Source organism: Chroicocephalus ridibundus, chromosome 1 (assembly GCF_963924245.1).
Source record: "Chroicocephalus ridibundus chromosome 1, bChrRid1.1, whole genome shotgun sequence".
Lineage (NCBI taxonomy): Eukaryota > Metazoa > Chordata > Aves > Charadriiformes > Laridae > Chroicocephalus > Chroicocephalus ridibundus.
This window is the reverse complement of record NC_086284.1, coordinates 3,598,593-3,626,351: the sequence shown is the minus strand read 5'-3', so window position 1 is coordinate 3,626,351 and position 27,759 is coordinate 3,598,593. Positions and strand designations below refer to the sequence as shown.

At 43.8% G+C, this 27,759-nt stretch overlaps 1 protein-coding gene across 7 annotated transcripts in view; it reads left to right on the top strand.

Moving 5' to 3' along the window:
• The window catches only part of PICALM (phosphatidylinositol binding clathrin assembly protein), a 70,786-nt gene extending 48,200 nt beyond the window's left edge, over positions 1-22,586 (top strand). Inside the window, exons 13-24 of one of the 7 annotated variants that reach the window (XM_063326083.1) lie at positions 1,228-1,377; positions 2,973-3,056; positions 3,401-3,481; positions 6,082-6,189; positions 7,132-7,263; positions 7,353-7,383; positions 8,218-8,317; positions 9,860-9,883; positions 11,958-12,017; positions 14,536-14,640; positions 20,093-20,195; positions 21,178-22,586. In XM_063326083.1, the coding sequence (XP_063182153.1) occupies positions 1,228-1,377; positions 2,973-3,056; positions 3,401-3,481; positions 6,082-6,189; positions 7,132-7,263; positions 7,353-7,383; positions 8,218-8,317; positions 9,860-9,883; positions 11,958-12,017; positions 14,536-14,640; positions 20,093-20,185 (968 nt within the window). In that variant the 3' untranslated portion in view covers positions 20,186-20,195; positions 21,178-22,586. The remainder of the gene's footprint in view (positions 1-1,227; positions 1,378-2,972; positions 3,057-3,400; positions 3,482-6,081; positions 6,190-7,131; positions 7,264-7,352; positions 7,384-8,217; positions 8,318-9,859; positions 9,884-11,957; positions 12,018-14,535; positions 14,641-20,092; positions 20,196-21,177) is intronic. The other 6 variants (XM_063326109.1, XM_063326092.1, XM_063326100.1 and 3 more) reach the window with 6 other exon arrangements.
• Positions 22,587-27,759: the final 5,173 nt, after the last annotated feature.

The window sequence follows — 27,759 nt, the reverse complement described above, 5'->3', positions numbered from 1 at the left end:
GCTGCTGCACACATCATGGTGGTATTTACAAGAGCTGTAGATAAATCTGTAATCTAACCAAGTTTTAAAAAAAAAAAAAAAAAGGCCAGAAACTGACCTACTCAAGAAGTACTCGCGAAATCTCTCTCATAATTGTTATTCAGACATTTCTCTGTAGTGGGTTTGCTGTGAAGAGTAAGTTGCGGCTCTAGGCACTGCGATAAATCTCATCGGGCTAGATGGGACTCGTGCTGATCTCACTAGCGAGTTCTTGAGTTTTCCATCAGGGATTTGTGTGCTTTGAAGCCAGGCAGCTAAACCACAGCTCCTTCTGTCAACAAGTATCGTAGCTGCCTTTCCCCTCCTGTTTATCTGTTGCATTCTGGAGCGCAGGAGTATTTTAGCTTGGCAGTTGGATCCATCCTCAGGAAACCTCAAAACTCTCCTATACGCCTTGGGAAGTGACTCACATAGATCCAGGTTTCCTTCATTCACCAGTAGGGTCTGACAGGTTTTTTTAATAAGGAACGTTTTCCTCGTCGCTGCTCACTGGCTGTTGACCCTCAAAGCAGAGCAGGTTTTTGCTTGCTTGCAGCTAATGGCGTATCCACGACCAGCTTGTTGCTCCTCATGCCCCAGGTAGTAAGGAAAGTGCTTTTATCCTCTGCGCTACCTTGGTGTATTCGTGGCTCTTGAAAATTTCACGATGCCTGGTAAGAAAAAAAATAAAAATATCCATAAACAAGAGTTTGAAGAAGAAGGAACAGTACAGCTCTGTTGGTTTTGTTTGTCTGGGTTTTTAAAGCTACCTTCCAGATGGTTCTGCGTCGAATCCTTGTGGGCACCTGGGGTTTGTTACGCTGAGAGGCACCCTCTGCCCCCGAGGATTTGTTGAAAGTGTCAGGACACGACTGAGTGAAGCAAAAAGTGATTGTGGTTAAAGAGGAATAACATACTAACTTTCAGTATAAAACACACTATGGAAGAAGCACGCTCTACCAAGATGGTATTAATTAAAAAAAAAAAAAGTAAATGTGTAGCTTGTGTCTGTAGTATTTTTCTTGAGCAGAGAACGCATAATTCTGGACAATTTGAAAATTAAACAATTAGCTAGGTCATCCTTAGATAGCAGGAGAAAACTATACTCCTGGGACTCTTCTGAACTCTTACTCTCCTATGCCTAGGAAGCAGCATGTAACTAAATCCATCTCCCTTTTCTTCTTTCTCTTGCTCTCTGGAACTGAACAGATCCTTTTTCTGCTACTGTTGATAGTGTTGATGATGCCATTCCAAACCTAAATCCTTTCCTTACAAAAACTAACGATGCTGCTCATCTGTCTGTGTCTTCTGATGTATCTACTTTCACCAGTAGGACACCCACACATGAAATGTTTGTTGGTAAAGTACCATTTTAAACTAATTTCCTATTTCCTAAACATTTTAACATTATTTCAGTTTCTAAAATATATTTGTTGGGGCCTTTCAGAAACTAAAAGCTGGTCATTTGGGGCTCATTTTGTGCTATGTTAGAGCTTGATTTAGCAATGGTACCGTGAAAATGGTGTTAAGATTCTCTCTTGGCTACCTAGTTGGGATTCTACCTGTTGTAAAGGAACTTAGTTATAGTTAGAGCAGTTGTTTGAGCACGGTTTTACACCAAGTCTCTTATGCTTAGGAATTTGAAGGTCAAATACTATGTATGCCTGAGAATGAAAAGAAAATGCTACTTTTTTGTTCCTCAGGTTGAAATGTTCTTTTTAAACATAGGAGCTTAATCTAATTTTTTTGGTAGTGGGCGTTTTCCCCCAGTCGTGTTGGCATTAACAAAACTGGTAAAGCCATGCACTCACTGGTGCACGGTCTGCTCAAACTGTTTACCTCCCAGGCAACTAACTGACGACTCACCTTATCAAAACTGTTGAAATCTTACTTTGGAGATGATTCAGCATGACTGTCATATTGGAAATCCTTCTAACATTTCTGTTGGCACAGCTACGCAGTAATTTGATTACTTTTCAATATGAAGAATTAAGTTCGCTTTCATAGACTAAAAATCAATTAATTATGTGTCAGTTCTGTTCTTAAGCAAGGCTGGGTTTAAAGATAACAGGCCGTTCTTTTTGCAGGTTGAACCCCACTAGAATCGATAACAAATTAATCCAGACTCTTAGAACAAAGAGAGATTTGATATCTCTGATAATTGCTAACAGAGATAAAACAAAGGGGTTTCTTTAAAGATATTCATACCGCCTGCACTTTGTCATAGAATCACAGAATGGTTCGGGTTGGAAGGGACCTTAAAGATCATCCAGTTCCAACCCCCCTGCCCTGGGCAGAGACACCTCCCACTCGACCAGGCTGCTCCAAGCCCCGTCCATCCATGTAATCTTGGCTTAACTGGTTTCCCAGTTTGTCTTTGGTTAGTGGGGAGGGAAAGCCAGCGAGATCTTCAAGGGCAAGAACTCTCGCTGTGAACTTCTCTCTGCAGTTCCCAGGGAGGATGAGCTGGCTGAGGCAGCAATAGGCAACCCCTTTCAGCTGCACAATAACCTGTCTGATGCTTCCAATCGGTCTTTCCAACACTTCCAATAAAACTTGTATGGCTGCATGTGAATGGAGAACGATCACTTGAAATACAGCATTTTTTTATGGTGTTACTCAATCGGATACCTTTCTTCTGTATAATTTCTTCTGCAGTCATACAAAAAGCTACGGCAGCACGGGGCTGTGAACAAGGAGCCTGGTGGGGTTTTGCGGCAGTCGCCGGTTTCTGTAACATCATCACGCGACGGCCCTGAAGGCGCTGGAGGCGGATGGCATTGATGCGTTGCATCCCCTTCCAGTGTCTCATTCTCTAAAGATATAGCTCAAACCAAAGCGTGACCTCCCGACAGATTGATATGCGAAATGTAAATGCAGTTCTAGCTGTAGTACAAACCCGGTGCTACGGTAATGTGAACGTGGATTTAAAATAACTCTTTCTGGTTCTTTAGATCATTACAATCCGTTTACTGAACTAAATCCCTTTGTGGCAATCAAATATGAATCCACTATTGGGCTGTATCCTTATACTTCAGGTATAAGAAAAATGCCTTGAAGCTTTTATGCTCGTTTCTTCTAAGAGTGTAAAACAAGGCATTTGCTTGAAAAAAATTTAATATTCTTCCTAGTGTAGCTGTAAGTTTGAAACCATGCTTTCCCCTTTTGTGTTAGAGATAATGTAAACTTGTTTCTTACTGTATGTCTGATGTGTATTGATTTCATTCCATTGGTTTTGTGTTATTAGAGTATATGTGGATTTATAGAGTGACCTGAAGTTAAATTTTTGAATAGCAGATAAACAGTATATCTTGGTTCTCTTTCTGTAACTCTCCCTCTTCTCCTTTCCTGGCTTTCTCTCTTGTGTGATATGCCTGATCAGATTCTTTTTGTGGTCCTCAAGCTTACCCTAATGCTTCTCATTTCCGCAATGAGCCTTCTTCTGTAGCTGGTCTATTCGGAGGTAGGTAACGGGATGCAGCTGCACCACAAACACGGAAATCTGAATGTGTTGTGTGCCTGGAACCACTAGGTGTGTTATTGGCTACAGAAGCGCATTATTATAGCAGCTCCAACTTTTATTCATGTGCTTGTGCTAGGTGTGTTGTCACAAACGGTGTATATTTTTTTTCAGTTTGTGCTAAACTAAGGTTTATTTAGCCTAAACATGAAATGAGTATCTCTCCATTTCAGGATCTCTTCTAGTTTACATGTTGCAACATACCACACAAAAGACTTGCATGTTCTAAGTATCTTCTCATCTTACTCTACCTCATTGCTTTTAAGATAAAGGGATTGGGATGTTCTTGCTGCTTAAGGCATTTTTGTTGATACATTACTCTTAAACAGTGCACTAAACTAGTACAAAGCTTTGCAACAGAACATGAGAAAGAGGTATCCCCTGCATTAAATCACTGGCTAATCATCTGTGCAGCTGTAATGTCTGTCTGGTAACGCCATACTGGTTCTGGAATCCCGTCCTGGCGCTTGCTAGACAGGCTGGGGACTGGCAGAGGATAATCTGTCTGAACCAGATTGAACGGGGAGTGTTATTCCTGCGCAAGGATTAGGAATCCTTTCAATAAATGGTTTGTGAAAGAGTTAGTTCTTAAAATCACCATAAAGCCACATTTTGGCTTAGCGTCTTCGAATAGAAATTAGCTAGAGCCATTTAACAAAAGGTTAAGTGCTATGTATGACTCCGTATCCAAAAGCAGGATGATTAGTTTCTGTCAAGTCTTGTTGCTTTATTCTCTTGAAGGAGCTCCATTAAAAGTGACCTTTGCACCTTTCAGAACGTTGGTGTGAGACACAATGCCTTGGGCTGGTGGCTGATAGCAGGAGTAGGATTTAATCTTTTCCAGAGGCTGCCCCAAAGGAGTCCCTACGTATTGTTTTGTCTTCTGGCTCGTCTCATCTCGTTAGCTGCATAAAGCTTGAAACTTCCTAAAATGGGAGAGCAGGAAACTCAGCTTGTTTCATTAAGGCTGTTTTCTAAAGCAAAAGATGAGCTATTTTAAGTCAAGTTTTTCTGTTGGTACAGGCACAGTTTTAAGAGTTGCAGGACATCCCATCACAGGAATTCCTATCCGCAGTGCAGAGTCTCTGAAATGGCTTGTTACAACTTGATGGTATAATTGTCATAAAGATACTCATTTTGTTTCATTGTTTAGTTACTCCCTATCGTTCCCCACATTATTGCTTCCGATGTCTTGCTCTATGCTGTTTCCTTTGATTTCTTTGTAATGAAAAGTACCTTGTTTAAATTCTTAAAGATGGATGCTTTTGAGTTATGAGTTGTATAGTCCTTTAAGGCAAATAGGAAGGAACAGGTAATCCAAATTCGTTTTTTTCTGATAAGTTTATGTTCAAGGATAGCATCCTACAGTTATTCATTTTCTAGGTGAAATGTGACTTGTTTCAGGTAAACATTGATAGCAATGAGGTGCTGTCACAGCAAGCTAAATGAAATCCAAGAAGTATTCTTGGTTATTTCTGCTCACTGCGATGCTTTTACTGATGAAGTATTTGTGATCCTTCTCTTTTATTTCTCCGTAGCATCAAAATTTATGTTAGAAACCAGAAGAGCTAGTTCTCAAGGTGGCACTGCATTTTTTGGGGGTGTTTTTCATATAAAGGAGTAATTACTTCTGTAATTGCCTGAATATCAAGATGCTGTACATGCCATGCACGCGTGTATGCATAGGCCTGTGAGCATGATTAGATATAACATTCAAAAGTATTATTTTAGAAATAAATCGATATTCACTTCCATATTACTGAACCGTCAACTTAGTACTGCCTAAAATTTTACACAATGCTTTATACTGCAATAATTTTTTATTGAAGAACGGTTACAAGCAGATTACATCTGCTTTACAGACAGATAGGAGGAGACAAATGGAGTTAAGTCCGGACAGGAATGGGAATTAAAACTTGGCTTTAACTCCCTGTATCTTGCCATAATTACTAGAAACTTAACTGCAAAACATGGTCTCCCGCAACAAAAATAATAAAGTAAACATTAGACGCTCTTACTACTAATCATTTTTTTATCATCAGAGGCATTACTAGTCATCTTAGGACAATATGGATCTTGCTCCAGTTGTATAGGAGCTGCTCATAATGTAAACCGTGGTGGGAATAGCCTTCAGGCAGGTAATCCTGAAACACCTTCTTTGCCTGGGGAAGCGCAGTGATTGCTTCCTCATTAAATTGGTTGTAATTATTTAATAAAAGGAGAGCAGTTATAGGAACTGTATCTGAGTAACCAGAGATTTAGCAGTTGAGGGGCAGAGGAGTGTCTTTTATGGCCGGTCTGCCCAGTTTTTGAGACAAAACCTTTCTTTGGAGGAGTAACTTCACCTAAGCTTCAAATAAACTGCTTCCAGCTCTTTCTCTCAAATGCTTGTTGGTGTCAGGGTGTAATCTGGACTCTTGAGGTATTGCTAGTCTTTCTGCAGTACTTGAACAATCTACTTATTCATTTGGCTTGTCTTGCATAAAGAAGGTGGATTCATGGGAAATGCGGTGTAAAAACATTCAATTTCTTTTTCCCCGCAGGGTTCACTCCATCTCCTGTTGCTCAGCCGCAGCCATCAGCTGGCCTTAACGTTGACTTTGAGTCTGTGTTTGGAAACAAATCTTCTAATGTTGTCCTAGATTCTGGTGGTAAGGCACTTACTGAGATAGATGACGTATGTCCTGCAACTCTTTGTTATTCTCGAGGTATAAATCTCTTAATCTGTATTTACTGATACTGCTGTGACGGTGTTCCAGCTGAAGGAAAGCAGGCTGACTTTAAAAGGCCACTAGCAGCATTCCTCATCCAGTTTTTCTTTGATAATCAAATAAATTTTTCCTTACACGCTATTTCTGCGCGGGCTCTGATGAAGTGTTTACATTGATTTCCTTCGCTTAAGTATTCTGTTCGTTAAACCTTCAGACAGTGAGCAGCCTCTGGTTTTACGTGCTGTCAGGTGAAATGAAGTTGGTATTTGCAGAGCGTGGTCAGAAGAGGTAGAGTTAAAGCCGCATCTTAATTTTGTATATCTGTGCAACGCATTTTTGGCCCTTTGCCTACACATTACTCTTCTTGATGTTAAGATTATTTCAGAAAATAATAAATTATCAAAACATAGACAGTTAATTTGGATTGTAGCCATAGTTAGGACTCTTTCTGTTCATTTTTGCATCTGGAAAGTAAATACTTTCTGGTCTTTTGACATTGGACTCTTGATACTGGATTCTTTTGGGGCCAACCAGTGATCCGCTAAAAGGAAATACATACACTTTTTTATAAGATTGAAATACTTTAGATATTTATTCTTTATTTTGTTTTACATTTTGACTGCGTTGCAGTCACTGTGAATCCATTCTATGTAAAATTGATGTCATGTAGGTTAAACTAGTAAAGTGAAATCTCCTTTCTCGAGCAAATGTCTCCTTTATCTAGAGGCATAATAAGCTTTCTCCTTCTTGTCTAGCGTAGCACCACTAGGTTGTATTTTGTATTCTAGCCATCGAGTTGAACTTGCTGTCTATGTGACTGAATGCCACGACATCTGTGGAAGGCCTGTGATTCTAATCACTTTTTCTGTTTATCGTTCCAAGGCTTTGATGAACTAGGTGGTCTCCTAAAACCAACAGTGGCCTCTCAAAACCAGAGTCTTCCAGTTGCCAAAGTACCGCCTAACAAATTAGTGTCAGATGATCTGGATTCGTCTTTAGCCAATCTTGTAGGCAGTAAGTATTGAACCACTACCATAAAAATACTTATTTAATCCTTTTAAATGAATAGAATTTCAGTACTGTCTTTTTCTACTTTGTGACAGATTTGGGCATTGGGAATGGAACTACTAAAAAGTGAGTACGCTTAATCAAAAGTTGAGCCTCTGATTTTCTTGATAGTAAAATTTTATGAAAGTACAGGTTCAAACCTGTGCGTAACAACATAATATTAACCTTCAGAGCATGTTTGGGATTCTACTTTGTTTTTTTCATACAAGGTGTAGTGAGTTGTTGAGAGCTGTTGGAAGGTGACTGTAGGTAATCTCAGCACACCTTAAATGCTTTGTGTGAGCTGAGGGTGTGCAGAGCTGTACTAAAGATTGTGAACTACGACCTCTGACGTGTGGTTGACCTTTGGAGAGGTGAATTTTGAAGCAGGGTGAACATCTGCTCTAGCAGCAAAGCTGAGAATGTGATGAGCAAATTCCAGGTTTATCGGGGCCATCTATACTAATTCCAAAATTATTCAGAAATGTAGCACGCAGTTCATAGAATATCTTGAGTTGGAAGGGACCCATAAGATCATCGAATCCAACTCCCTGCTCCTCGCAGGAGCATAACTGTACATAACTTTGCATAACTGTAAAAGATTTCAGTTTGCTTTTAAATAATCTTAAACTTTAAAGTTGCTCCTAACTAAACTATCTTGCCCCAAGGAAAGTCAGCTGGACTAACTTTACGGGTGAACTTGACTGAGGTTAAATAACGCTGAGGTGGCACATGTTGAACATCTTATGCTACTTTTCCTGGCCAGAACAAGCCATTGTGAGACCTTTTATCATCTTTGCTAAATGAGCTGCTTCACTAACAAAAGAAGTCACGTTTCCAAGAGGAACTATTGCTTAACTCAGTGAGTTTTGTAAGAAAATTCAATGTTTTCTAACGATTCTTAAAAAAATTTATTTGAAGTGATGTAAACTGGACTCAGCCAGGTGAAAAGAAACTAACAGGTGGTTCCAACTGGCAACCCAAGATTGCACCTACAACCGCGTGGAACGCTCCAACGTTGGTAAGCAAATACTCTTTTTAAAATAGCGAGTTCCCCGCAACTTAGATGCGCAGGCTGATGTATAACGGAGGCATCTGAAAGTGATGGATAGCTGCAGTAAAAGGGTGGTAGAAAATTGAAGAAGTGGTCAGGTTGAGATGTCTGCTGCTTGGATTTGTTTTTCTTAGCTGAGGGGTTCTAGTAAATAGTTGGTGACGTGACATGTGCAGGTTTAGCATAAACTTCAGGAGCGTTCGACCAGCCTTTCTCATGGCAAGACAGCAGCCTTCGTGTTCTTACTCAACTGATGTAAAACGGGGAATTGCAGGGCAGGTTGGGGGCACTTTACAACCTAGAAAAGTAAGAAGTGTGAAAAAGTATGTTCTTCAGGTGCAGTGCTACGTCAGGTATGTGTAACACTTCCACTCAGCCCGCTCCGGGGGCCGAGAGATTTATCCTCTTGATTCCTTGTAGAGGTGTCTGTGATGGGGGCTTATAGCTTTCTTAATGTCGGTAACTACTGCTTTCTTGCCCCGATGGCATGCAATTGTTTTTAACGCATGTCAGTTTTGGTGATCAACTTCATAGTGTCTATTGTAGCAGGTGGCATTGGCAAGGATGTGTGGGTAGTGTGTAGAGTGAGGGTTCTTCATCACAAGCCAAAAAAAAAAAAAAGCCCAAAGAGGTCAAGAGTGTCTGAGTAGTTTTCACACTGCTAACAGAATGCTTTTGCCTGTGAATCCTACTCACCCTTTCACCGATGACCCGCAGAACTGTACGTGGGCAGAACAAGTAGCAAACAGCCCCCGAGGATTAATCGCATCTGACTGTAACTGGCCGGGGGAGGCTGGATCCACAGCGCGGTAGTAGAGCAGTGGGGATCTGGAAAGAGAGAGCTTCTCTCCCTGGATCCACCGCCTCTTCCCTGCTGGGTCTGGTTCCAACTCACAGCGCTTACGTAGGGAGAAATGTCTGTGGGCCCTACCTGGGGAGGGGGGGGTAGATGTTAAAGAAACCGTAACTACTCACCTGCTTTATTGACCGGTGGTTGGAGTTTATTTGTGTGCTCGAATCTGTTTAATAACTCATGTCTTGTATTTACATCTTCTTGTGATAAGTCATTACATTTAAGAGCTTTTATTATTTAGAGATGCTGTTGAGACACTGCTCTTCCTGTGAAACTGTTCTATTAACGTAAAAAACTTGAAACGGAAATAATCCATGGGGGGGGAAAAATTCCGTTTTCCTCTGCTGGTCTATTTATTGTGGAGTTGCTGCTGCTTGCTAAATAAATATGCTTTTGAAAATAAGGCTTTCTCGTCTTTGGAAAAAAGGCATATACCAAATAAATGGACTATGCAAAACAATTACAAACCTTATAACGATGACAGTGTCGCAGGTGTATGTTGTCTCAGTAAATGACTTGAATTACAAGAATGTGTTGGGGTAAACATTTAATGTATTTGTGAACTAAAATGCTATCTGTGTATATTCCGTTGTGTAAGTATTTGCTTCTAATCCAGTGTTATTGCATTATGTAATTGTTCTCCCTGGGAAATACAGAATGGCATGCATTTTCCACAATACGTAAGTGAAACAACCCACAGCCTTTTTGCAATCGACTGGCATGCTGATATTAACCACTGCTGTTGCAGAATCTCATAACCTTCTTGCTATTTACACATTTCTCATTTTCAAAAAAAAAAAAAAACCCAAACCCAAAAATCTTTGGTGTGCCAAAAATTGAGCTTTTCCTAGCATACACGAACTTCATAGGTGGTCTGCAGGCTCTTGACTCGAATGATGGCATGGGGAAATACCGAGATTATTTTTCCTTGCTTTAAACTGTACCATTTGCTGCCGGAGAGCTGGGGTGTGTGTCTGTGCTGCCTCTAATGCACTTGGTGAATTTTGAATGAAGATAAAAATGTCTGTGTTTGAATAACTGCATGAAACCTCACGGGCTTCTGTCACACTTGGCACTTTATCCACGTTTATGATAGATCTTGATTATTATTTTTTTTATTTTTTTTTATTTTCTTAGTGGGGAGAGACCAATATGTCATTAATACTCATGAAAAAAAGAAAATCCATGCTGACAGTTTACAAAGGGCAAGCAATAACCTGTGCTTGCTGTCTTGAGGAATGCAGCCTTTCATTTCAAAGGAAATTTTTTTTTTTTTCCCCTTTATGGCAACGGTGATATTGGTCTTTCCCTGCATTCTGGTTTTATTGCAGGGTAACTCTGTAACTAAAGGATGGTAGGTCCATACTTGAGCACTCAAAAATGAATTCAGTCAGCATGCGTTTGTGTGTGTAGGTGTGGATACACAAGCAAAACAAACAAAAAAGTAATTTTCAGGCTAGCTTTGCCAGCTGTGTGACATATACGGACAGTACACAGTCCAGCTAATTCTCGATTGGGGAAATCTGTTCTGATGGCAACTGAAGTGCCAGTGATGCTGGCTGCTGTCTATGAAAAGGCAGCTGATACCTTAGAACTGAATTCAGAAGCAGCTTTGTTCATGTCCTATTCTTGATATTACAATTGATCTGCTTTAATTAAACCAATATAATTAATATTTTGTCATTTCCCTCTTTTCTGTGGCAGTAATTTCTGTGTATCGAGAAATGCATGTGGTCTTTGTCTTGTCATGAATAGTAATCCCCACAGCAATAGCACGGAAAATAGACTGTTTTTTCTTGAAGGAGAGACTGGTGGGAGGCGGAGTGCATAGACAGCAAGCTATCGGAATATTAGAGTCGGGATTTAGAGTCGGGAAGAAATCCGACGTTCTTTATCCTTGTAAGGGTTAATACCAATTTAGAAAGCGGACAATGAAACTGTAGAACAAAGAATATGGTTAGGATATGAAGACCTGTCTTTACTATATTTTTCTTTCTAAGTTATCAGCTGGTTTTTTACTTACATGTTGCCAAGTTGTTTACAAAACATAGCTTCACCCCAGGCTTTGTCTGTTGACTGTAACTTCCTAAAAGTTAACTTAGGTTAAGGGTAGTATAAACCTATCTGTAAAGTACAAAGAGGACTTTTAACCTGTTCAAATTTGCTGCACTAAGTGGCTGAGGGAGGGGGAATGCAAGTTGGATGTTTGTATTAGAGCCAAATTTATATCGAAGCACAGTAGGAGAATCCCCATCGGGTGCACACTCTGGCTAAAGAGAACTCCTATAATGTCAGCAGAACCAATGGGAATTTGGTCTCCAGTCCTTAACATTCTCTCTTAAGACTCCTTGTGTACCGTTACTTCTGATTTTGAAATATAAGTATATATTTCATGGGTTTAAAAAAAATGCTTCTGCTTCCTTAATATTTTTCTTTCAAACTTCTCTGTGTTTCCTGCTGTGTTCTTTGAGCAGGATGCTGAGAGAATGGGAACCGCAGTTGCGTTTAGTCAGCCAGAATCCCAACAGGTTAAAAGCAAATCCATAATTATAGATTTGCCTAGAAACCTTAGCTGAGGTGTTATATTCCATCTGAAATCATTTGGATGCGCTCTTAAACAAGGCTGCAAATCCTGTTTATTCTTTGCTATATCCATAACGAGCTAAGTGCTGCAGTTGACCCTTAGCAAGTGGTGTCTTACCCGTGCGCAGCTGACCTCGTCTCCTCTCAGCTCACCCCTGTTTTTCACACCAGGCGCCACCTGTAATGGCATATCCCGCCACAACGCCGACGGGCATGATGGGCTACGGCATGGTAAGTGGAATCCTGCAGCTCAGAGAAGGCAGATGCTGTGTATCGTTTCATTGCTTAGAGTTTGGTAGTGGTCATTTTTCTGAACTATTTTACTGGAGGCTGAGTTTCAGCTCCTGTTCATTTATTCTTCACCAATTCACTGACTCCTGGTTTTCCGAACTACTTCAGTGGGTTTTGTCTGAAGTTAAGTCTGACCTTTCTTACCTCGCTTAGTTTTTCATAAACCTTTTAAAATAAAGACAGTGTCTGTTCTTGGTGGGCTTGATTGGTGTAGAAAGAAGCGTACCATAGAAATAAGTGTATCGTGTGGGTGTAGATAGCGACATTCACAACAGGAATGTTTTATGGGTGAAGGGAAACCTTCCTTAAATACTTGCTCCCAACTTCAGCAAAAGGTATCTACAATGATGGATGCTGCAAACCTGCAAGTTTGTGACACCGCCGTGTGCTGTGGTGTCATCGAGAGTTGAATCTCTTAGTGACACACTGGTACCCGAGGGCTTTTGACGTCAACCTGACCTTGCTGCTTGTTGCTCTGAAAAATTGTTCAAACTCTTGTTCTTATCTCAAATTTCAAGTATTTCTGAAATGATGTGCCTTAACTCTTCGTTATTAGTATGGGGTTTATGTAGCACAGCTTTACTGGGTGAATAAAAGAAGAGAGAACTTCCTTAGAACAATTACTCTGTTTAATGGCTCGTAGATTAGTATAATAAAAATAAGCTACATGTTTCATCATATAATCACAGAATGGTTCAGGTTGGAAGGGACCTTAAAGATCATCTAGTTCCAACCCCCCTGCCCTGGGCAGGGGCACCTTCCACCAGCCCAGGCTGCTCCAAGCCCCGTCCAACCTGGTCCTGAACCCCTCCAGGGATGGGGCAGCCACAGCTTCTCTGGGCAACCTGTTCCAGTGTCTCACCACCCTCACAGGAAAGAATTTCTTCCTGATATCCAATCTAAATCTCCCCTCTTGCAGTTTGAGGCCGTTACCCTGTGTCCTATCATTACACCCCCTGATCCAGAGTCCCTCCCCATCCTTCCTGTAGCCCCTTTAGGGACTGGAGGGAAATCAAATTAGATTAATGGTTTATAACTTGTATATTCTCAGTACACAAACTGCAGAGTGGCCCGCTGTGTTCTTGAGGGTCTTTTGGGAGAGAATCATCTTCCGCGTTACCCACCCGTGACCTCCTGTAGCATGTTCTGTGCAAAGTCGTTGTGGTTAAACTACCGTTGGCGTTGGTTCAAACTGGATCTACGTGGCTTTGCACTGACGGTACTGGAAGCATTTTCTTAGTTATTTTGATTCAGCAGCTGGGGAAGGTAACTTATTTAGTGTATAGAAAGTAATCTTGCGTGTTTTGTAAAGCGGCTTTCATCATGGGGTTTAAATGCCAACGTGAAATGGAAACTGGAATTACAAGGAGCCACAGCTCTGCTGCCCTGAGTTGCTGTTGCTTGTTGAGAAGCGTGCGACGCCTGAGCAGCTGGGTGAGATGGGCCATTTCAGAATCACCAGGAGGCTGAAAACTGGCCTGGCTCGTTCAGCCTTTCTCGGGACGTTTGGTGCTGGGAACCTCCAAAATATTGACCCATTTTACAACCCTTGTGTTTAAGTTTTCCTAAGAGCAGTAGTAGGTACCGCAGTTGTGAGCGTGGTCGTTTTGAAGTGTCAGTCTAGCGGCAGGCTTTTCCCTCGGGGACAGGCAGTGTCCTTAGTACCTGAGCTATTCCCTGCCTGCTGCTTCCTTTGGCTTCATTGTGCCAGAAGTTATTTGTAACGTACTTTTTTTGTAGGGTGTTTTCATGAGGGTTTCTTGAACAGGTTCACCATGTGACTGCCCAAACAGCTGCTTGGCTTGCTAGGAAGAGAACCAGGATTAGTGCAGGAAAAGCTGCTCGGAACGGGGCTGGGTGCAGTGGGACCGCTGCTGCGTGTCAGCGCAAGCCCGAGGGCAGTGCCAACAGCAGCGCCAGGGCTGGCCGTCTACCTCCAATAAATAAAACCTCACTTTTAAGACCATGAATATATGTTAAACTCTTAATTTGGCTCAGCCAGAGTGTCAGTAACACTGTACACTTGGACTGCATCGTTACTTAACATTAATTGTAGGTAGAGTTCTCAGGTTTTGATTTTTCTTGCACCCTGTCAGCTCTGCGTTGGTATCTGCGTTCGGCGGCAGGGAGGGGAGCGCTGTCAGACCTCCCTTTTGGGAGCAAGAGGAGCCAGCACACATGCTTGTGCTAAAACAAGTTTATTTGAGTGTTTCCGATCTTTGCAGCAAGAGATTAAATAGGCTCAGTTGTTGAGAGTATTTTTGAAAAGGCTCTAACGTTCCTTTCCAGCAACCTTTATTTGCAGAGTCATGTAGAAAGCTCTCAGGTGATTGCAGGTATCAAAGATTACCAAGACTTTTCGCCCATTTACCATTTTCCTTTCTTTAAATACTCGCACTGTATTACTGCTATGTGTGATTTGATGTTGTCTGGATATTTATATTTTATTTTTTTTTAGCCATCGCAGATGGGAGGCATACCAGTAATGACACAGCCAACTCTAATATACAGTCAGCCAGTCATGAGACCACCAAACCCTTTTGGCCCTGTACCGGGAGCACAGGTGAGTGCATTCAGAATAACCGGTGCCGGGAACAAATTACAGCTGGGTCAGTTTCTCTATAATTATTAAGTGTAAGCTGTATGCGTATGTGACAGCGTTTCGCAGGGGACAGACAGGGTGCGTGGAGCCTTTGAAGTCTCCGCTCACAGAGAGATTTGAATTACAGAGGGGTTCGAAAAGAGCACGGTATCAAACCCGGTGAAGTTTCAGCCGCGCGGGGGGTCATCAGTGCTGACCGCTCTCCCTGGGAGGCACGCGGCACGTTCAGCTCGTTTTAACCGTCGTCTTCTCTAAAGCTCTGTATCCCTCCACGTTTTTGCAGAAGGCAGTAAGTACAGCAGAGCAAAGATACTCAACAGCTATAAATACGTATATCCGTACATCTGACGATAAATTTTTGCAGTAGAGAAACATGGAAAAAAAAATGGTGAGGGAGGATGGACAACCTTGAACACCTTCATACTGTTTTCAGAAAATATTGGGATCGTTAAGTCCTTGTTGCGTTCGTGACCTGTAGTCAGAGGCAGAGCCACATTTGGCTGGCAGGTTGGACCTCCGGTATTAACAGTGTGGTTTTAATGACCAGTCAAATGTTGCTGTGGCAGAGTTCACACTGTACGTCGCGTCTCTGTTAGAAAAATGGAATGTCTTGGGACTGTTTTTTGATCTTATTATACAGAGCTCTGTCTCTATGGGTGACTGCTTAAAGACATGCGTGTCTAACCTCACTTAAGCGTATGCTGGTTTCAGTGTGATTTTTGGGACTAGAGTGTGGAGGGAAAAGAATTCAGCAGTGGGTTGGAAAGGAAAAGAACCTCCAAAATTGTTCCAGTGCCTGAATCTGCTCCTTTATCAGAGCACACCTTTGTTGTGTGCTGCCAGAGGGCACTATGTCCATTTTCTTCACTAAAATTGATATTTTAAATTTTTTTAAAGGCGTTATCTGGAAGGGCCTCTGTTAGACTTCTTGAGCTAGAAATGCAGTTTTCAACTGACTTTTCTTGGACTCTTGAGAGTTGCTTTGCATATTGACTGTCACTTCAGACAGGTGATTTAGTGTCTTTCACGTGGGTTTTATACTGTTTCAAGGGGAAAAAAATGTCTTTGCAGGACTTCTTCAATAGAGAACTAGTTAAAGGATCCTCAAGGATAAGAGGTTTTCTGCAGTTGCCAATGTCACTTTAAAAAAAGTAAATAAATGAATACCTGTCTAAGTCGGTTATAAACAGGTAGGTGGGTCTGAATAGCTGGGTGAGCCTTTCTGCTTCGCTTGCGCTGCGGGGCTTGGTCTGGGTCGAATCCCAGCCGCTGTCAGAACAGGAGAAAGAGGGATTAGTCACAAGTCAGGTGTGTAGAGCTGTGTTTATTGTGCTTATCTGACAACATGTTTGGCTCTCGTGAGAATTAGTTTGACAGAAAACACACCCGTTGAATCAGCAGTTGCTGTGTGACCAGGAAGGATTTCCCCGAGACACAGTCTGTGGTGTTTGCAGGCGCTGGGTTTTCAGAAGTCTGACATCAGTAATGCAACTTTAATGGAACAAAGGCTGCGGGCGAGAGCTGCCTCCCCAGGCACAGTGGAGATGGCATTTACTAACCTATAGCCGCGGAGGGGAATTACAACGTTATTGCACTAAACTTCCTGTACGTTTAGTCGTGAGGTTCTTCAGAGAGCAGATTTGTCTGGTTAGGTTTAGTAAATACGCCTGTTGTGCTAGAAATAGGAAAATAAAGAAATAAAAATGTGTGTTCTTGGTGTAAGTAGACAAATCTCAGTGACTAATGGCTATCTGAAAGGCACACGGTTCAAACTGTCTGCATCCCACAAGGATCACTGAGCGCCATAACTCTAACACAGGGTTTGTCCGTGCTGTCATCGCTGCCAAAAACCAAAATTGTTTTTCATATTTACGTTTAAAGCACCAGATCATATCACTGACCTCTAGTCTGCTCATAGATCTTGGTTTCTGTCTGCAGGAAAGAAACGTGAAGGTACCTAAAAGCATAATGACAGATAAGAAGTTCTTGCCAAAAAATTGTATTGCTGAGTCGTAGTGTGTTGGGAGCTCCCCCTGCTTTGTACGCGCGCTGGTAAAATGGGTATCTCAAGGTTGTCCGGTTTCTTTAGAATTTAAACTGGAGTTCCTAACCTGATACTCTTAAGGATTTGTCTTAAATAGACTTTTCCTACCTCTAAACATACCTATTTTGCCTCTTTCCAGTGTTCTGTTTGCAACTGTATTTCTAATTGGTGCTAGCAAAAGCAAGGGTAGTTTGGTTTTTTTTAAGGGCAGAATAATTTGAAACAATTGAGAATGAGACTAGAAGAGTTGCTTCTTTGAAAGGTGCAGAAATTATAGTTAGTTTTAAAAGAAACTGGTGTATACCTTTTTTTTTCTTTGAAATCCATTATCTTGCGTTAGGGTCGCTATTTCCCTGCTTGAGAAAGAGAAAATAGTAGTTTTCATCGTGATAAAATCGTGGGCTTTTCTCACTGCAAAATATTACATCGTGCTAGCCAGAGCAGCGAGAACGGTTGGAGTCGGGTGATGGACTTTTAGCTGGCAGAGAGGAGGGATGCAGCACAGCAAAGGAATACTCCAGACAGGCGGGACTGGAACGACGGACAGGTAACCGGAATGTAACTGCCCGTGGTAAGACCTGAGTGTGGTACAGCACGGCAGCAGCGCTCCAGTGTTCACCGCACCAAACCCACGGCCGTGCTGGCTCATATAAAAGGGTGCAGCACTGCCCGATCACTGCTGTGCCTCTAAGTGTTACCAGTTGCGGTGTGATTAACCCCAAAAGGACACAGCCTTAGGAGGGGAAGCTGCCGGGTAGCGGAAATTTCAAGATTTAAAATAAAATAAAGGAATTACTGTGTCTACTGCCAGCATCCGTGTGAATTGTAACACTGCGTTTGTTAACGGCACTGAATTGTACGGACAAGTAGAAGTGACCGGCTGGTGATGAGGAAGAATAGGTAAATATGCAAATAAGTTAGCTGGTTTTGTGGGGTCTTTATTTGGTTTGGGGTTTTTCGTGTTGCTTTGGTTTGTTTGGGGTTGTTTTTGTTTGGAACTGGGGAAGAACGGGCTATGAAGTTCAGGACAGACTCGTGCCAGAAAGCAGACTTGACAGGTGCTCCTTTTGGCCTGTGAATCTCAAAATACACGCTAAAACGGCCTGACAGACTTGCTTAATGGGAAACCAGCGTCTAGGTAACGGTGGGAATCGGCACAACGCTCACTTGTGGATGGGTTCTTCTGTGTTACTGTGACTTCGGAGAGGTTTTGTCTTTGCTGGAAGCAGCGCAGAGTGACGGCTGGTGGAGGTGAGACAAGGCTTTGGGTCCGATCCGGTGCAGAACGTTGCATTTCAGATCGCGCAAGCGCTGGGCGGTGAGGAGAGACTAAATCCGCAGCTCGAGGGGTGTTAGCGCTAGGGAAAGCCATGGCTCTAAATACTTCTCCTTAGAAACTGCTGCGGTAGGTTCTGCTTTTCAGATACATTTATAAGCGATATTCTGGATAGATGCAATGTAGGAAACTGTCTAACTATACTTTCCCCAAATTTTTGGGGGGCCTTCTTTTTAACAATTAGAGGAATGTCATTAAAAATGTGTATTTATTGTAAGGTACTGTGTCTTGTCTGCATTTGGCTGGGGCACTTAGGAAGTAGCACTATCAAGTTTTTTTTCCCCTCAGTATTTAACCTGAACAGGCTTCCTGGAAACGTCCCCTGGTTTTGGTTACGTGCCGATGTTACACAAATGAGAGCGCTCTAAACCTACCGGTCTTCCACACTGCTTTCAAACTGGGACATTACTTTGGACTTGATATCAATTGGAGGTTTGCCAGCTCGATTTAACGGGGCTTTTAACGTGTGCCTCCAAGCCATCTGACCGCGAAGAAGAGAACGTCTCCCGCAGTCACGTCGCAGCAGAGAGGCCCCGCTGGAGCGATGACTCTGTTGGGCTTTCTCCTTAGTCTGGCTCAAATCCTGGAGAGGGGGTGTGGGGGCGGCATGTGAGCTACAGCTGTCCATAGGGAAGAACTCAGTCTAAAATGGGAACTTCTGACATCCTGAAACCGCTTCTCCAGCGCTTCCCATTCTGTCTCATGACTCTTCCATAATCTGTCCATGGGGGTTGGATCCCAGTGCCCCACGGGGGGTGGGGTTTCGGGAGGGAGGGGAAGATTCCAGCCCAGGTAGAGAGTGCTCATCTCAAAGGAAACTCCTTCTCCACACTTGGTTTCTGAGAGAGATGTTAAAATGAAAAATTTGAATTTGCACTGGCAATATTTAGACTCCGGGCACTTCTGCACGTGGTTCCCAGGAGGATGTTCCCTGTCATGCAGAGGTTGGCAGGCGTTCCGGATTTCCAAAGGAAATACGGCTTCATGCAATGTTTTTCGCAGTGGGTATGAAGTGCAAGTGCGCGCTGGTGCTCAGCGACTCCGGTGTGAGGAAACTGCTAAAGCGATGGGCGAGAGTCGTCTGGTTTGTTTGTAACAGCAAAAGCATGCGAGCTCTGCGAGGGAGGAGGGCAAATAGCATTTAGTAAAGCCCCGTTTATAAATGGGAAAGCACTAATCGAGAAGGAAAAAGGCTTAAAAAAAAAAAATTAAAATAACTTGACAAATAGGAGATACTCCTGCAGCTGCAGCCTGCAGAGTATTGGTCCCTTCCAGCAGCAGCAGCTGGAATGCCGGTATTACCTACTTGTAAATTATGTGCTTTATATGGCTGAATTTATAGCGTGGTGCTTTAAATCCAGGGCTATAGGATGTGACTTTTGTTAGGACAGATAGTATAGACGATCGGTCTGAGCCTTCAGTTCTCCCCTAAAACCGCAGCGGTTGACAAACTCTCATCTATTTATTTTTTTTCCTGCCCCCAGAACACATCCCGTGTTGTCCTCCTGGGCTCCAAACTGGCAGTTAGCCGATGTCTGCTCTCCAGCTTCTTTTTATGCGCATCCCATTTTGAGAGGAAGAGATGCTGAGAGCTGTTTCTTCTGGGGAAGGCCCCCGGAAAGCTGCCGTGCCCTGGCCAGGCCCCGGCCTCGTCTCCCCCTGCCGCTACGCAGTGCTGCCAGTAAAGCGGGGAGGGCGCCAGCCTGCTCCCCACGAGCGTCAGGCTTAACGTTTTGTATCTTCTTTTGAAGAAAACCACTGTGAAAGTGCTGAGGGTGTCTGCTTATTTGGCAAATTCCAGTGGAAGTTTCCTTTCTGGAGGGTCACGTCCAGCTTGTTTCTGCATTACACCGCCCATTGAAGAGGCTTTCTGTTTCCCATGTGACCAAACACCTTGTTTTAGTAGTTGATTTCTGCCAAGTTTGCCTCTTAACCTCCCCTTGTCCTTTCATTACACGTTCAGCTTTCATATTCTGTCATTCTGAGACCTTTTTTTCTTTTTCTTTCCCTTTCTCTGTCGTCTTTCCTACTAGCTGTCTGCAGCATCCAGCCCTTCCAGTCAGAGTCCTCACAGAGCCTCAGGAAAGGATCCCTTTGCAGAGCTCTCTCTCCAGGATTTCTTGTAGAACAACTTAGGTATTGTCCGTTATTCTGGGGAGACGCTGGTTTTGGTGATAGAAAACCAAAGCAAAGTTCTGCTTGGAGTTTTATTGGCGTGACTAGAACTGCTTCTGAAGAAAATAAACCAAGTCATGTTGAGTTGGAAGCATTGTGGAAGCGACGTGGCAGCTCGCTGTACGTAACTGCGGCAGTTTAAAGGCCCGGTCAAGTCATTTGGCTTCACTCCTTTGGAAAGAGAAGTTTTCCAGTTCCTTCCTGAACTGCAAGAGCCACGACACGCGGTGCTTTGCAGCTGGGGAGAAGGAACTGGTGCTGCCTGGTTTTTACCCCTTCATCAGGCAAAGGTTTAGGGTTCGTGGCTATCGGCAAACCCCTGACTGCTGCTGGCGTCTGCTCCTGCCCTCCCCCACGGTCCTTGACCAAAGAGTTCGCTTCGTGCAGAAGGCAGCGCTCGGTTTCATGCGTGCGAGGGTTAAATCTTGGTACGGGAGTGCCCTGGAGTTCTGGTCTTCTTTTATCAGTCGGAGGCGGGTGGAAATTAAATACTAAAATGAGTGAAAACATGAAAAAAGTTCAAGAGTGTAGTACAAAGAAAGAGTAGGCTTTATTGCACCCAGCACCTGCTTTTCCTTGTGCGCTTTCTCTGGTTCAGCCTGAAGAGTGACCTGGAGTTCTCTTCACGAGGTCGTTGATGGGTGCGCCGCAGCCGCTGGTGACAGCGTTGCATGGATAAATGGGGGGGGGGGGGGGGCTTTTTTTCATTGTTGGGCAGCCCATCTGAACGCAGAGAGTCGTTCCAAAGGCCGGTATGGCTGGAAAAACAATCCTTTTGGTTGTTTTCTGGCCCGGATTTCATGAAACTTTTATTTCTGTTGGAAATTTCAGATCTCGGGGTAGCTTGGGCGTTTGAAGAATGGAAATTTTCAAAGAAAACAGAGGTTTATATTGAAGTCCTGCTTCTGACGGATGTTAACACGGGGGTTTTTAATCTTTCCAGATTCAATTTATGTAACTGTGTTAGACAGAAGAGAAAGGAACGTCTCCAGAAAGATGTGCTCATCAGTAACATCCCCCCCCGGCCCCAGCCTCCGGAGAAAAATGAACTTCAGTCTCCCCCACTCTCCTCTTCCATTAAATGATGCAGTGAAATGATGAAGACCAAGGAAGGAACCTGGGACGACTCCATAAGAAACCATCGATATACAATACAAAGCCAAGAATTGCCATGAATTAAGACTAAGATCTATTTTTTTTTTTTTTTTTTTTTTTTTGTCCTGGCGACTAACACGTCGATACTTCCAGCTTCTAATATCCATAGTCGGTAACACACGAAGAGAAGCCTTTATTCTGGAAATGGAGATTGGTGTCTGGAACGGAGACGTGTCCTTTACCGTAACTCGAAACAAGACTTTGGGCGGGGGGGGGTCAAATCCTAACTTTAATTCTGCAGTTACCTTTTCTTCAGTCCTCACAAACGTAGGCACAGCAGTAATGGAAATTAACTTTTTTTAAAAATTATATATTCAGTTTGCAGTAGACATTCCTTATGTATTATTGTTTGTATTTATTTATGATTATCAATTTAACATTAATATTGTATCAAAAAAACAAAACCTCCTTATGAAAATGAGTATGGATGTATACAGTATGTCTGATTTTTATCCGCAAAGAATGAATCTGATTCAGAATGCTTTTCAGCTGACAGACGGAGCACTAAATATTTTAAAGGTCTGAATCTCATGAATTCTCGGTGTCTGTGGGAATTAGGGAAGAGCTGTAAAACGCATTAATCCTTAGAGTCAATTCTGTGCCTGGGACTTTGCAAGGGAGCAGTGAACTGACTAGGAGCAGCACTACACTTTGAATTCAGCATTAGTGCATCGGGAAGGAACTTTATTGCTTTGTGCTTGGCATGTCATTATTTTTACATTTGACATTATAAGGCCTTTCCAAAATGAATGTGAGGAATTGCTTTCACTTTAAGACTTTCCTTCTTTTCTGTAAAAAAAAAAAAAAAAAAAAATTAAAAAAAAAAATATATATAAACTGAGGTGTCGTGCGTTGGGGGGGAAGCCTTTTCATTCGGCTAGTGCCATGTTTATGATCACGTACCTTTTAAAAGTAAAAAAAAAAAAGGGGAAGCAGCTTCCTTACATGTGTCTAGTGGGTATTTAGTTAACGAGGAATTAAAGTTGCACTGTTGATCGGTGCTTTGTGTAAATACATCATAACTTTTGGGTGGAGTGGGGCCTTCGGAAGGAATAGTCAATGACATGAAAGCAATTCTGTCCATGAATTAAGCATACTTGCTGCATTGTCTCTGCAGATTCTATTTTTGTTTAAAATATTAAAATGTACGTTAGCAAAAATGGGTGGATTTTCAAATAAAATGCAGCTTCCACGGAACTTTTGTTACGGTATGAAAGTCTGAGGTGCTTCTTTTCTTTTTGCTGCTTAAAATGTGCACTGATAATTGCTTTGTTTACTTAATAAAATACCAAATGTATTTCATACGTGCATATTGTGTTAGAGGAAGGGCCGCTCCGGGAATCTGTGGATGACGGGACCCGGACAACACCTTCCCGGTGGTGCTGCAGGAGGCGGCCTTGGTCCCCCTATGACGAGTCGTCTCGTTCAGAGCTGGATTCCCTACTTAGGACGGTATTTCACCATCTTCTAGTTTTTCAGAATATTCCTGGCATCATCATAATAATAAACTTGTGCCGTTTGTAACTGAGCAAGAAGTATAAATACGCCCAAGTGATTATTCAGGTACCTTCCCTCGTCTCCCAGCAGAAGGTAATTAATGCTGGCGGAGCTGCGAAGAGCCCGCGCAGACCGTCCGCTGCCTTTGGTGCCCGTTTCGGTCGCCGGGAGCTGGGATAGAAATGGAACTTCCCTCTGCTCAGTGACCCCGGGCTTGGCTGGAAGGGTGCACATCATGGAATGATCAGTACAGACCGGGAGATTTACAATTTTGTTCTAAAAACGTGAATTAAAAAAATGGGAAACTGTTACTTCTCGAGCATATAATGCAGGTGCCCAGACGGATGGGGGGAGTTTCATCCACGCTTTACTCGGTTCCCGTACACTGAAGTCTTTCCCCTCCTCCGAGCGAGGGTGTGGGTGTGGGTCTGTACCGCCGGAGAACAACTTCTTTGTAGTTTTTGCTTGCACTCAGAGTGTCAGAAATGTGAATTGTCCGGATCAGGGTTCAGCTGGAAAAAAGGTGGATGTGTCCTGTCAGCTGAATCGGTGACTACCAGGGTACCAACTCTTCCGAAAGGCAGTGCAGAGCTTGTGTGAAAGGTGAAGGCAGACCTTCCTCCTCCCGGTGTGCTGGGTGAGGATCAAAACAGACGCCAACCTTGTCGTCTTCTTAGGGCTGAGGTGCTGCCGGGTGGTTTCAGTCTCTGGTCGGGGGCTGCGGACGGAGGATGGAGCCGCCCACTTAGGTATTTGTGATCCCTGGCACCCTGTTGGTGGGGCTGGAGCCTTGGGGCCGCAAATCAGGCGGGTGCCAAAAATCCCCAAACAAAGACACTCGCCTCTTCTGCAGGGATGATGAATTCATCTCTCGTCCTCTGCCGCTCGCTCGTAGCTGCTCTGTGTTCTTCGCCACGGCCGCTGCGCGGGTTCGGCTTTCTCGCTGGAGGCCTTGCTAATAAACCTTGCTCTGGTTTGCTCTTCAGAGACAAACTGGCTGCAGAATTTTCTTGAGGATTATTTTCCCCGTTCGCTTGGTTCCTGATAAGGATGTTTGCTTTCAGTATTGCCGGAATAACGTTCAGTTGCAGCTTAATCTAAAAAGCACAGCTCATAGGCGTGTTTCTTTTGAATTACAGGCCGTTTTTAATAACGGGGGGGTCGTGAAAACCTGGTTCTCCTCAAAATTGAGTTCAAAGAGCAAACTGCGGAGGAGAGCTGCCTGCTCCCGGCAAGCACTGGAGGATACAGGGCTGTGTTCAAGGGATGCGGTTCCTTTTAGAGCTTTGTGAAGGAAACCAGTGTGTCAGAATCATCACGTTTTAATTTTTTTTTTTTTAAATCAGAGATTTATATAATTAAACCAACTGGATTTACCTCTTGAGGCAATTACTCTTGCCTGAACGAGAACCTGAGCAGCTGCTGACCTCGGGTGTTTTCTAAAAGCCCAAATGTAGACTCTTCATCTCAAGACAAATCTAAATTCTTTTGCTGCTTATGTTTTTTTGTTTCAAAGTCACGGACTGAGCTCTTCTGTGCAGTAAATTGACAGTACCTCAGGAAATGTTTAAAAACCATTTTTACGTGGCATCAGATGGTCCGTTCAAGCAGCTACTGGAAGAAGTCACAGACTCGGGCAGCTGCCAAACAGCCTTTCAGCAAGCAGAAGGGCCAGGGTGAAACCTCGCGTCTTGCCTTAGAGAAAAAGTGGCTCTTTTCAGAGCCTGGTATAAATGTTGCAGTGATATAAATGAATTGCGACTTGAAAGCCGTGACGTAATTGAGATAAAAGATCGTGGCAGAAAAATGAGGACTATGTGCCAAAAACACTGGGAGAGATAGGAAATGCTGACGGGAACGGGAGATTGACAGGGCGATGTACGGGTAGTGAAGAAATGTGCTGAATACAGAAGAAAAATCCACGATAATGGAAGCATATGTAAAGTAAATAAGAGCTTTCTCCTTGGCCCGGTGACCTCTGCAGCGCTCACGCTGCTGTGGAGAGAGCGGAAACAGTCGTGACATCTTTTGCTGAATTTGTCCGACAAGAAAAATCTGTGAGTTTCTGGTGTTTTCCGCGTTCAGAGTGGAGAACGAAGGGACCTGGCTGACCAGAGCAGGAGAATGAGCGAGGAGGAGAGAACCCCAAAAAGGTTCCTCTGAAGGTGTCACCTTCAAGCTGCCACCCACTTGGCACCCTTTTGTATGTGAAGGCTGAGTAAATACCTATATCCATTTCACTCGTGGGAGATGACTTGCCCCAAGATAACGGATCAGTCCATGAGCTGAGTGAAACGTGTTTCTCATTTCTTTTCTTCCTTCTCTGCTGATGAAATTTCCTGAGGCAGAGATCAAAAAAGCCTTGGAACAACCAGCCAGCTTCCTTAAAAGTTGTGTTGTGTGAGCCGATAATGGCGCTGAAAAGGTGCTGGACGCAAGCGTGTTGCGCTGGATATCCGGCGGCTGCGGTGTACGAGGAGAGCCGAGGTCTGGGGTTGATTTTCATGGCACAGATCTCCGCGTTGTTCCCAGCGGTCACTGCTGAACCCCCCCATACCAGCTACAGCCATCGCCCGAGTGTCGTTTCTCTATAAAAGCACTATTTGATACAATTTTTAGCCTCTCGCTGCACTTGAATGACTAAAAGTGAGGAGAAGATCCAGCACCGTGTCCAATCCCAGTTTTCCACGGCTCGGTGGAGATGGTCGATGGGCCGCAAACGGGGGAACAGTTGTTGGCAGCTTGTTACCATGTCACGTCCTAAAACAACACAGTGTTTGCGGTAGTCTGCACGACACGAGCTCTGAAGTGCGGCATTACAGAGGAACAGCCTTACTCCTGCGGTGGGCTCCAAATCCAAGGGAAAGTCTTTTTCAGAGGAACATCCAGCTGCGAAACATCAGTGGCTTAAGACGTTGATACCATTAGATGCTCTGTTCCTTGCTTGTCGCTATAGTGTAACTTTTCGGTCCATTAGCTTCGGCCTTGACCTTATTCAGGCAAACTCCTTTTAGCCCACGGAAGCAGAGCGCGTAAGAACTTCTCCCAGAAAGCAGCCAAACAGGAACAAACGCGGCAGAGCAAGTCTCCTACCCTCATTGCCCCAAACACGCAGGTCTGAACCTGTGGGAAGACCGCCTTGGTATCCAGCCCGCGTCGGAGGCTGCAAACCTCTCAAAAGCCAGCCCCAAAGTGAAGTAACCTGCGTTCCCCGCAGCGCAGGCGGGGCAGAGATCGCACCCGCGCGGACAGACTGCAAAGCAATAGAAGCCCCTTGCTTGGCTCCAGAGGGCAATTGCTCAGAGAGGCTTCAACCCAGCAGCGCGCTGAGGTAAGCAGCTGCTTTCACCCCTCCCGGGGGTCCAGGCTACCAGCCCACCCCACCCCCACCCCCCTTTTTTTAGGCATTTGACGGATTGATCGTTCTCAGTCCCGGCGCACGCACTTCAGTTCTAGTAAAACGGCTTTTATTACCGCACACTCACATGCAACGGGTGATGCTCGTATTTCCCTGAATTTCCAGGGAACACGTGTGAGGGTTTTTTGGTGTTTTTTTTTCCTGTTGAAATTGCAAGTTTCGGGTGTTGTGTGCCAGTTAAATACATGACTCCAGCTCAGCCGGGGTTTTGCTCGGGTTATTGTTGGATTATGGATCTAGCGTACACGGACGCTTTCCTGCATCTTGTAGCCTACCTGGTGTCCTGTAGTCCTCTCGCACAACAGAAACACAGTAAGAAAAGGCATTTCATAACGCTGGGAATTTAGGGGTGACTCCTGGAGGTTGTGTCCTAACGGGAGCAGTGAGCCCCAGCTGCCATTGAGTAGGAGCTGGACGCATTGGCCGTGCTGCCAGAAAGCGGACTGATCAGCCCTCTGCTTTACAACACGTTGCTCCTTTCTGAGAGATTTTTGCCAGTAACAGAATTATCAAATCCAGATGCCTCGTTTGCCAAAGACCCAGCTTTCTCTGTATAAAAGCCTCACGCTGGCCTTAACGCTAAGCCTATAGAAATCGAGGGGATTTGGGACACTTCACTAAATATGTTTCGCTACAGGCCGTTGCTTCTGGCGAGTGGAGGCTGCCTGTGGCTCCTGCCCTAATTAGCATGGTTCAGATTTCTTTTTAACTCCCTCTCACCCGCATGGGCATTTATGGTAAAAGGCAGAGCAGTGATTTGAAGAGGCAAAGTTTCTTTTTTCCCGAGGTGCGGGTTTATGTTGTGCTGCCACAGGCCCTACACCCGCCGGTGTGCGTTACGGGCACACGCAAAAGGAAGCCGGGAGGTGGGCCCTACGTTTACATCCCTCGGAAATGTAAATGTCCCCTGGGGAGCGGTGGGAAGGAGGAGAGGCCTTTCTTTAACTGAAAAGCTGTTCAGCATAAGCCATATTCTAATTCTGCGACTAACCAAAAAGCTAAACTAATCACCCAGCAGAACTAATCTCTCTTTCGAGTGAGCCATTTCATGGGGCTTGCCCTTCGCCCCAAGAAAGCCGGCGCAGCCGACGGAAAGCTTCTGTTTGCTGAGAACATGGCCAGCTCGCCAGTGCGGACCCCCGTCCTCTCGACACTCGAGTGCTGGGCCTCACCTCAGTCTTTTACCGCAGGGACGCCTCCCAGGTTCAACTGTTTGCTCTGCAACTCAAGGAAATATCTGCTGGGCAGGAATATTTGAGCCCCGCTTGAAAAGCGAAATGTTTGCACTGAAGTACGGGATAAGCTGAGACACTGCATAGATACAAGCTGTTTAAAATATTTAAAGTTTTTTTATAAAGTTTTATTCCAAACAGCCAATTCACCTGTCAAGGGTTTAAATCAGATTATTGAATGCTTTCACAAGTTTCTAAGTAGGAAATGCATCGGTCAGAAGCC